We start from the raw sequence: 10,362 nt of genomic DNA on the forward strand, positions 1-10,362 counted from the left end.
AATTCCTGACAATAGCTGGCTTGTTTTCTGATCGACAGCCTGTTTGTTGGTTGTGAAACCAAAGAAAAGCCTGGAAAAGCTGCTGGGGTCAGATGTGCAGTGCTGTCAGCCTGATGAGCTGTGGCAGAAGAAGCGGACAAACAGGGAGACAGTCCGCACGCTGCTTGAGGATAATCCTGTCTGATATGCTGAAGACCAAAAGAGCTGATTTGCAAATTTCTGCGCCGCATTCAAACGACCCTGAAATGACACAAAGGACTGTAAGCAGCAGACAGACAGGAATGGCTGTGACTGCTGAGGTGAATGTGTTGAATGCAGATTAAGAACGGCATGACCCAGCTGGTATTAAAAACATATGGAAAAGCAATTAAAATGATAAAAAAAACAAAAAAATATTGACACTTTAAAGGTTACTTTCTATCATTGAAGAACAAATAATTAATAATGAAACATACTATTGGGTTAAATTACATCATTGCATGTATGAGGATCACACATGCAACACTAGCCTGTAATCATACCTGCTGTTGCATCGTTGGGGTTAAATGAGGACAAAGAGGTGTCTGATGAAAGGAGCACATCTGCACTATCTGCTGGTGGAGGAGGGATCTGCAACACACATATTTCATAGCAAACAATGAATATATATATATATATATATATATATATATATATATATATATAATGTTGTTACAAAATCTTAATAATAGTATCAAACTAGACTTGGTTCGACTGTCAACATTTGTATGAGTTCAAGAGTTTGCAAGAGAGCTTTAAATACAGGTACAGTATGGCTACATGTCTATTCAGTAGTTTAATGTGTAAAAAGATATCTCGCAACCACAGAATATATTACGTAATATTACTTAATTTAGCAGCAACTATTTTCTTCTTAGAACATTGAATCAATGTAGATGAATTTAAGATATTTTGGTAAAAAAACAACAAAAACTAAACAAGATCAATCTCAATATATTATTTCTATGACCCAGGATAGTTCAATCATTATTTGTAAACACGAGCTACTCTCTTTCAAGGACAGAAACCCTTTTTATTCCCAAGTAAGCTTTATTTTATTGGAGACATCAAGAACAATGCAATAAATCCTGAATAATCATCAACCAACTAGAATGGAATAAATATCCAAAAGTAAAGACTTCACTACCACCATATTTAACATTATATGCAGTGATAATGCGCATTTACATTGTAGATTATGATATACATGTAAAATATAATGATAGATGCTGTAACAGTCACTCTTTCCATGTGAGGGCACAGACGAGTGTGTGTGATATTCAGACGAGCTGCTTGTTGAGCCCATTGCACATCAGCCAGTGGTCCAGGATATACTGTACGCTCATTGGCCCAAACACCCTCGAATGATCGGCTCGGAAGTTGTTCTAAATGAGTGGGTGAATGAGTCCATGAAAATATTAGGGAAGACACGAGGATGAATTTAGGATGTTGGTAATATTTGAAATGGGTCTGAAGAACGGGATCATATAAAGTGAGCCGGTGTGTGAATGTGACTGAAACCCGGGGAGAGTTGCCAAAATCTGGATCCTGTAAGTGTGACATATTTCTCTTTTTTATGTTAATGTAACGGGCCTGTACAGCCTACCGTCTGGTATCTGTGATCAGTGTTTACCCGATCAATAACCAGCGGTAATGGAGAGACTGTGATTTGATGGGTCTGTGTTTTACAGCCGCGTTTTATAATGAACCTCGACTTATTGCTTTCATATGCGGCTGTGAAGATGAATAGTCACACACAAACTCATAACAGTCTAAATATATAGTAGATAATTTGCGTGTTTTATAATGTCAGGATGTGCACTTGACATGCAAATCTGAGGTAAAAGTCGAAACAGACGAATGATGCATAGGCTACTCCACATTTGAATCCGCATTCATCAGCAGCCTGCTTGTTGTCGAGTTTCATCCTCAATTATTAGTGAAGATGTTGCTGTGCTCTTTTTCTGACTTCACTTGTGTAACACAGGCTGGGAGGTTAAACTAAAGAGAGCAACAGGTTAAAATCCTCTTCTTCCTAACTCACGCTGCACACTGTCCCAGGGGAGATTAACACACCTCTGTTTCTTCATCCAGGTGTCAAGTCTGTGATTGACTGGGACTTAAGTGCGTAGGTGGACCCAGGCCAGAGACAGCAGTGAAGATGGGAGGTGGAGGCCATCTGACGGAGGCAGGGGAGCCGGGCAGCGGGAGAGCCGGGGGGGTCTACACCTGGGAGGAGGTGCAGAGCCACTGCAACAGGAACGACCAGTGGCTGGTGATTGATCGGAAGGTTTACAACATCACACAGTGGGCCAAAAGACACCCAGGAGGCAGCCGGGTCATCAGCCACTACGCAGGAGAGGACGCCTCGGTGATATGTTGCTTTAATTACTTATTATATATGTTATGGTTAATATAACATATTACCTGAGAATATAAGTGGCTTCAGTTGGTGTGGTGTTCAAACATGTCAGGGGGGAAATGTAACTCAACATGTTCAACAGGTAAAATACTTGTTACTTCTACAGTACACCCAGGGCTGCCCCTGGCCAACTTGGGGCCCCAAGCGACATTGTGAGATGAGCCCCCCCCCCAACCGACAGGAGTGAAACACATTTTTTTGGAAACAAAGTAGGCTACTTTGCAAATATAATTTCTGTTTATTATTAGTATCAACACAGTTACTTTTGTATACAGTGAGGTAAATGGTAAATGTGCATGTACGTCTGCATTTCCTGCCAAATACTAGCCTCAAAAAGATTAAAATATAATGAATGCAAATAAACTACTTCTACTACTAATAATAATCATAATCAATTCAATAATATAAATACTATATTATTTTATTATAATTTAGTTATAAATTATATGATATTTCTTAAATCTGTATTCATAGTTCCCTCTGTCAGCAATGTATCAACAACTACACACACATTTCTATCAGTATTTCTCTGTGTTGTGGTTGACATGATAATGACTGTTAGGAGTTAAGGGGAGGGCTGAGCATCACCATGAAATGTGCAAATTGACATAAAAAGGAATAAAAGGGGAAACATGCTCCATGTTTTGTAAGCTGTAAACTTTAACTGTTATGTAAGCCAACTAGACAGACAGTTTATCACGCTTCCTCCTGTACATTAGCAGATAAAAGGCATCACATAATGAATGTTAAATAAAGAATGCTGGAAATAACTGCATCTCCATTAGCCTATATGCTATGCAGAGACTGCCTTCTTCATGTCGTGAATTGCAACTGATGTTTTAATATGGCAATTGGCAATTTGACTTATACAACATTCGCAAGTTGTACATTTGACTCATTCAATAACCCACCTTCGAGTGATGCTCTAGTTTCTTCATGTTTTGTTTTTTTCCCCTCTTGCTTGCGTCGGACTGAAACTGTCTTTTCACCGACATCTCTTCACCTGCACTAGTGGCCGTATCAAAGCCGTGATTGGTCAGATGTCAATTCATTGCAACGGTGTCGGGTTACAGACGTGCTCCCCTTCTCACCTCTCACTCTCGCAGGGGGTGCGCGAGAACTGACCGGAGAACTGCGCACAGCAGCTGAGGCCCTCTGGGCGGGGCCCCCTGCGCAAGGCGGGGCCCCATGCAGCCTGCGTGATTGGCCTGTAGGGAGGGGCGGCCCTGAGTACACCCTCACATTTCAGAGGGACATGTACTATAGTACTTTTTAATTCACTGCATTAATCCGACGGTCATAGTCACTTTGTGACTAGAGAAATTCACGTTTCATGTCCTATGCTCTTAAAATCCAACACATCTTTGAATATTTAACTAGTGGTTTCTATCCTTTATCATACGACCTCAAAGATGTATCATGTGTTCCTTTGAAGTACCTGCCCCTCACGTCAGGCTACACCAGCAATATGCTGCTTACACATTGTTGCATCATTATTGACAAGCTAGAAATATATTTTTAACATTTACAGGGCCCATATGTATGCAGAACCAGTACTTTTACTTTTACTATTGTTAGTACTTCTTTCACGCAAGTAAACTGTCTAAGTGAGTCCTCCCCCCAAAAAAATGTAAGGCAAAGTAAGGCAAGGCAAGGCAAGGCAAAAACACTCATTTAAAAGCAAAGATACATGAATCACAGTTACAGTGCAGTGTGAGATACACACATCTGAACAAACCCCCCTTTGGAAAATTATAATCTGACCCCATGGTACCTTTTAGTTTTCGCCAAAACTATTCCTCTTTTTTATTTCTAAATGCAAATAGTTAAGTTTACCTTGTCTTTCTAAGACTTTTTTGGTGTCCTCCGCGAACCAGGGTCTTGAAACCAAAACGGCACACGTAGGGGACTTTAACCACCTACGAGGGGACTTTAACCCCAATAATGACTTGTACATGTACACATGTTATTAAATTATTCTCTGACAAGATTTCTAATTTCTGTTTTCCAGGAGGCATTCACTGCTTTTCATCCCAACGTAAAATATGTACAAAAGTTTCTGAAGCCCCTGTTCATTGGAGAGCTGGCAGCAACAGAGCCAAGTCAGGACCGGGACAAAAACGTGAGATGTGCTTCAGATTCTTCAAATAAATCAACATCTCAATAGTCACGTCTTATTGGTACAACATGGTGAATAGATACCATGTATAGCAACACGCATGCATACTTTTTTATTGCTTGCATCATCTGTTGAACTTTGCTGGACCTGTATGTTTCTTCTTCTCTACTTTCAGGCGGCCATCATAAAAGATTTCCATTATTTACGTGCAAAGGCAGAGAGCGAGGGTCTGTTTGAAGCTCGGCCTCTGTTCTTCTGCCTCCACCTGGGTCACATCCTGCTGCTGGAGGCCCTCGCCTGGCTCATCATCTGGGTCTGGGGGACCAGCTGGACTCTGACGTTTCTGAGTGCCTTCATGCTGGCAACTGCTCAGGTGAGTCAAACATCATACATGTTCTCATAAAGTGGAAGAGATTCAAAAGTTATCACAAAGAAACATAAAAAGACTGGAACATGAAAAAAAAAAAGTTATGCAAAACAGTTTCAAAGACACACAAATACTCCATAATAAACTATGACTATTAAAAGGGGAAAAACAACCACAAAGAAACACAAAGAATCATCAAAGACACGGAAGAAATGACTTGAAAATAACCAAAATGACACACAAAAAAAACATTGAAAAGTCACTCAAATAAAAGGGTAACAAAATTAGACACAAGACCACATAGAGAGGTGTAGAGACCACAAAGAGACACAAATCAATAATAAAAATAGGCTAAACACAACTATAAAGTCTCTGTGTTGCTTATATAGGAGTGGTAGTTGGGCCTTTTGCATGTCTGTGCCCAACTATAAATTAAGGCAGATGCTATTTTCACCTGGGCAACTATATTGTACAATGCCTGGGTGTATATATTACATGGCAAATAAACAATGCACCCAGTTGTCCATAGTAGACAGTGATATTTACACCCAGGCGTACATTTGATTATGTTTTGAATATATTAATGCTTTTTTCACTTCTTCTTCTGCAGTTGCAGGCTGGGTGGCTGCAGCATGACTTTGGCCATCTGTCCGTCTTTAAGAAATCTAGCTGGAATCACGTGTTGCACAAATTTTCCATCGGCCATTTGAAGGTAATTGGTATTCCTAATCCTATTTTCAATGACGTTTTTTCACAGTTATTAAGAGATTGTTTTTCTTAGGGTGCGTCTGCTAACTGGTGGAATCACAGACATTTCCAGCATCATGCTAAACCCAACATCTTCAGTAAGGACCCTGATGTCAACATGTTGCACGTCTTCGTGGTTGGAGCCACTCAACCAGTGGAGGCAAGTTCAGTAAAAAACAAATATATACAATATTTTACCAGACTCTCATTCTAACTCTGTTTTCTCTGTTACAGTACGGCATAAAAAAGATCAAATATATGCCCTACCACTACCAACACCAGTACTTCTTTCTTGGTATGTTTCCTGGAGTCATTTAAAAAAAAAATTGAAACTGTAAAACTCCACAGGTATAACTGTTATTTTTCCCCCCCTATAGTTGGACCCCCGCTACTCATTCCAATTTACTTCCACGTGCAGATCATACGCACCATGATTTCACGCCACGACTGGGTGGTAAGATGCTGTCTTATTGCGTTACAGTGCAGATTACATAAGCAACATTTTCTGTCTGATAACTGAATATGTATGCGAGAAACCCCTGAGACGCGTGAGATAAAAAGTCTGATCTCAATTATTTTCTTCTTTATTTATGTTTATGACTTAAGAAAAGTAGATATTATATCCATCTAATTAACCTTCCTCTCTTTTGAAGGACCTGGCTTGGTCTTTGTCGTACTACCTTCGCTATCTGTGCTGTTCTATACCCATGTTCGGCCTGTTCGGCTCAGTGATGCTCATCACCTTTGTCAGGTAATCAAATTCAATACAACCCCAACATACACACGTACTGTAACACAATCAAATACTGACATCTAACCACTCATGCCTCTTTTTTGTACCTATGTTGCAACGATTACTCTAAACAAATAAAAAAACAACCTAAAACTCAAAAATACACATTTATTGTCACTTAAACTGCGTGCTGCAAAAAATGTTATGCTAGAATAGGATTCCAATGATACCCAAAAGTTGATATTTTTAAATGTTTGATTCATAATATAATCGTTTTTACTTAAATTACAAAAATAACATCATTTTCAACTAACAAACCCTTTATAATGTAATAGAAGCCGACATGTTATCTACCTGGATCACATGGTTATTCCTGACTGGTGTTGTTGTGAATGGCAGGTTTTTGGAGAGCCACTGGTTTGTGTGGGTGACTCAGATGAATCATCTGCCGATGGACATCGACCACGATAAGCACCGGGACTGGCTCTCCATGCAGGTACCCGCAGGTTTTTAGGGGACAGTCCACAGTGCATGTGATGCTGATATATTCATTTGTATTTTTTCTCGCCCACTGTTTTAGCTAAAGGCCACCTGTAATATCAAGCAGTCCCCCTTCAACGACTGGTTCAGCGGGCACCTCAACTTTCAAATCGAACATCAGTGAGTCAATTATCTAGTCTGAGCAGAGCATGTGTTCATCAGCTCAAAAGCTTGTAAGAAAACAATCAAAAAGATCTTCAAATAAATGAGAAATAATCATCTTATAGATACAAAAAGTATTACAAGTCCATCAGTACATCATTCCTGAAATCTTAAAGCATGATGATCTTCAAGAATTAAGTAGCCACACTATTTTAATTTCCAGATAAAAAGAGAAAGTTTTTAAAGATTTGTAAGTTTTTATTTGAAGAAATTAGTATGAAATGATTTGAATACTATACTCAGCATAAACATTATACAGTATAGCTTCATTGAATATAGTTGGAAAAAGCTGATGTACAATATACTATTAAATATATTATAATAAACTCACATATGACAGTGAAATAAGCTGATTTTAAACAACGACCTTGATTTCAATTTAAAATTATAACACTATTTTTTAAACATGTCCGATGGACGCTTTCTGGTCCGTTTCTCGTCTCAAGTTTGTTTCCCACGATGCCGCGCCACAACTACCATCGGGTGGCCCCACTGGTCCGTGCTCTGTGTGAGAAACATGGGATTCCTTACAACGTCAAAACAATGTGGCAAGGCATTGTTGATGTTTTCAGGTAAGTCCAATACTAAAAGTAGTTTATCATCTACTGCTGGGAAAGGACATGTTGAGGTTGTCAACAAACAAAAGAGAACAGTTAAACAAAACAAAGGTATGAAACCAACCAACTGACAGATTAATGAGGGCTATAACTAAATAAAATGTTCTTGCTGAACAAAGTTAAGTGATGAACCTATGGAAGCCTGTTTGCGCCACAGGAAAAATAAATAAAAAAATCATGTAACTCATTATAATGACTTAGCTATCTCATTATAATGAGTTAGCTATCTCATTATAATGACTTACTATCTCATTATAATGACTTAGCTATCTCATTATAATGACTTAGCTATCTCATTATAATGACTTACTATCTCATTATAATGACTTACTATCTCATTATAATGACTTACTATCTCATTATAATGACTTAATATCTCATTATAATGACTTAGCTATCTCATTATAATGACTTACTATCTCATTATAATGACTTACTATCTCATTATAATGACTTACTATCTCATTATAATGACTTAGCTATCTCATTATAATGACTTAGCTATCTCATTATAATGACTTACTATCTCATTATAATGACTTAGCTATCTCATTATAATGACTTAGCTATCTCATTATAATGACTTACTATCTCATTATAATGACTTACTATCTCATTATAATGACTTCATATCTCAAATCAGGCCTCCCTCAGTAGACACACATTTAGGTGGCGCAGCGTATGTTTCGGAGAGATGTGGGATAGGCTTGACGTGTTATTGAGCTCAACCTTGTCTTCTAAGAAGGTAACAGTAAAAACGGTGCCTACTTCCAGTGGAGCCACGAGGGGTAGAGCGCTGGTTTGTCCTTGCTTCCTTTTTGTTTTGTTTTCTTTCTTTTGAGCCACCGTGCCACATTAGACTTCCTCCATTCATGTAACGCAGTAAACAGAGTCGATGTGACCCTCTAAAACATGCAGGCCTAAAGGATATATACATAAAGATACACTATGGTCCACTCGGATAGTTTGCCATCTCCGTTCTCCACGAAATATCTTCAAAAAATGAGCTGATGTAGTTTAGCCAATTGTTTGCAAGTGTTTTGATCGAACAGGAAAAGTTTCACTGTTGTAGATATTTGATAGTGTGTGTGATGTACTATGCAAGAGGAAACAGGCCATCATCAATAGCCATATGTCCATTATCGCCCACCTCATTAAACTTCGTGGAGTCCTCCCTCTAAAAAGAAATTGCACCATATATTTGATTTCACATTTAGTTTTATGACATTTTTAAACTGAGGCGCAGTACAGTGTATGTAAATCAGTTTGTATATAGAGAATTAATGATTGTAACTGTATGATGGTCTGTAGGGCATTATACAGAAACACATTGCTTACCTCAAGACTTGAGACAAATCTCTCTTTTCTCTCTCCTGACGTTTGTTTGGCCTCTCAGTCAGACTCTTTCTTTTTTTTACGGTTACTTGTTCCTAGGCCTTCTCTCATATTTGGACATGTTATATATTGTATAATCTACACCTGAAGCACTATGGTATAGCAAACTAACACAAAAGCTGGTCAATGTTATGTGTAATCTATTTAAAGAGGCATTTATAGACACTATATAGGCCCACACACGCTCATCTGCAGATGATAAAATCCTTTTTTAAATGATCTATAATTGGCTGATGTTTGAAATAAAGCTGAGTTTCTTGTGGCTTAAGTGATAGTACAGTATACATGTTGCTGTGTTTAAGAGTTTGATGTCCGGAAAACACTCAGAAACAATCCAGTGGGTACAGCTACAGTCACAAACAAATACATATTGTAAAGATATACGTTTGATTAGGAGTCATAATACAGTGTATGCTTTGACCTTGGTATATATTCAGTATCCAAACAAGGCCTGATTTATCCTCTCATATTACCAAAACTTATAAGTCAATATAATGAGACAACTAAGTCATTATAATGAGATAGTAAGTCATTATAATGAGATAGCTAAGTCATTATAATGAGATAGTAAGTCATTATAATGAGATAACTAAGTCATTATAATGAGATAGCTATGCATTATAATGACTTACAGGATTTTGTAAATGTTTTCCTGTGGCGCAAACAGGCTTCCATATGAACCTCTTGCCTGATAGATGTCGTGTGTATTTTTGTTTTTTTTCAGGTCACTGAAGAACTCGGGCGACCTCTGGCTTGACGCGTATCTCCATAAATAACGTATTTTCTCTACACTGTACCTACAGGAAGTTTTTCTCTTCTACTGTATCGTACATTGATTGTATCTGTTCGGTTTTATACACCAGTTGATAGTACGGGAATGATCCTTACTTAGTGTCGTTTTAGTATTTTCAGATTCAGTGCGCAATTTTTGTGCTCACAGGATTTCTCTGAATTGCCTTACAGCGTCTTGAGCAACAGTGGTATGGTGTTATAGATACAGTCGTGAAAATGGATTGTGAGGTATTTTAAAGTGATGTTTTTTTCATTATCTCTCATGCTGAAACAACAAAAAACAACAAAAAATGACAAATCCTGTTTAATTGAGGATAAGTTATCATTGTACTTAATTGAACTTCTTTCTTGATCTTACATTATACAATAAAATATCTATTGACTGTTTCTCCACCTCTGGTTTTATGAATCCAGTGACAAACACATGAAATAAAGTCATTACAAAAAGAT

At 38.0% G+C, this 10,362-nt stretch overlaps 1 protein-coding gene across 2 annotated transcripts; it reads left to right on the forward strand.

The window, feature by feature from the left end:
* The first annotated feature begins 974 nt into the window (after positions 1 to 974).
* On the forward strand, positions 975 to 10,359 carry fads2 (fatty acid desaturase 2). Of its 2 annotated transcripts, XM_034204805.1 has the most exons (13): positions 982 to 1,568; positions 2,113 to 2,389; positions 4,452 to 4,562; positions 4,735 to 4,932; positions 5,537 to 5,638; positions 5,708 to 5,833; positions 5,908 to 5,968; positions 6,051 to 6,127; positions 6,327 to 6,424; positions 6,806 to 6,902; positions 6,987 to 7,066; positions 7,555 to 7,680; positions 9,845 to 10,359. In XM_034204805.1, exons 2-13 carry the CDS (start codon positions 2,180 to 2,182, stop codon positions 9,894 to 9,896), a joined length of 1,338 nt encoding a protein of 445 aa, XP_034060696.1. In that variant the 5' UTR covers positions 982 to 1,568; positions 2,113 to 2,179; the 3' UTR covers positions 9,897 to 10,359. The 2 variants fall into 2 exon arrangements, with proteins under 2 accessions (XP_034060697.1, XP_034060696.1); XM_034204806.1 differs by lacking the exon at positions 7,555 to 7,680 and having other exon boundaries at positions 975 to 1,568; positions 9,845 to 10,014.
* The last annotated feature ends 3 nt before the right edge of the window (positions 10,360 to 10,362 follow it).

This window comes from Gymnodraco acuticeps, unplaced genomic scaffold (assembly GCF_902827175.1).
Source record: "Gymnodraco acuticeps unplaced genomic scaffold, fGymAcu1.1, whole genome shotgun sequence".
Lineage (NCBI taxonomy): Eukaryota > Metazoa > Chordata > Actinopteri > Perciformes > Bathydraconidae > Gymnodraco > Gymnodraco acuticeps.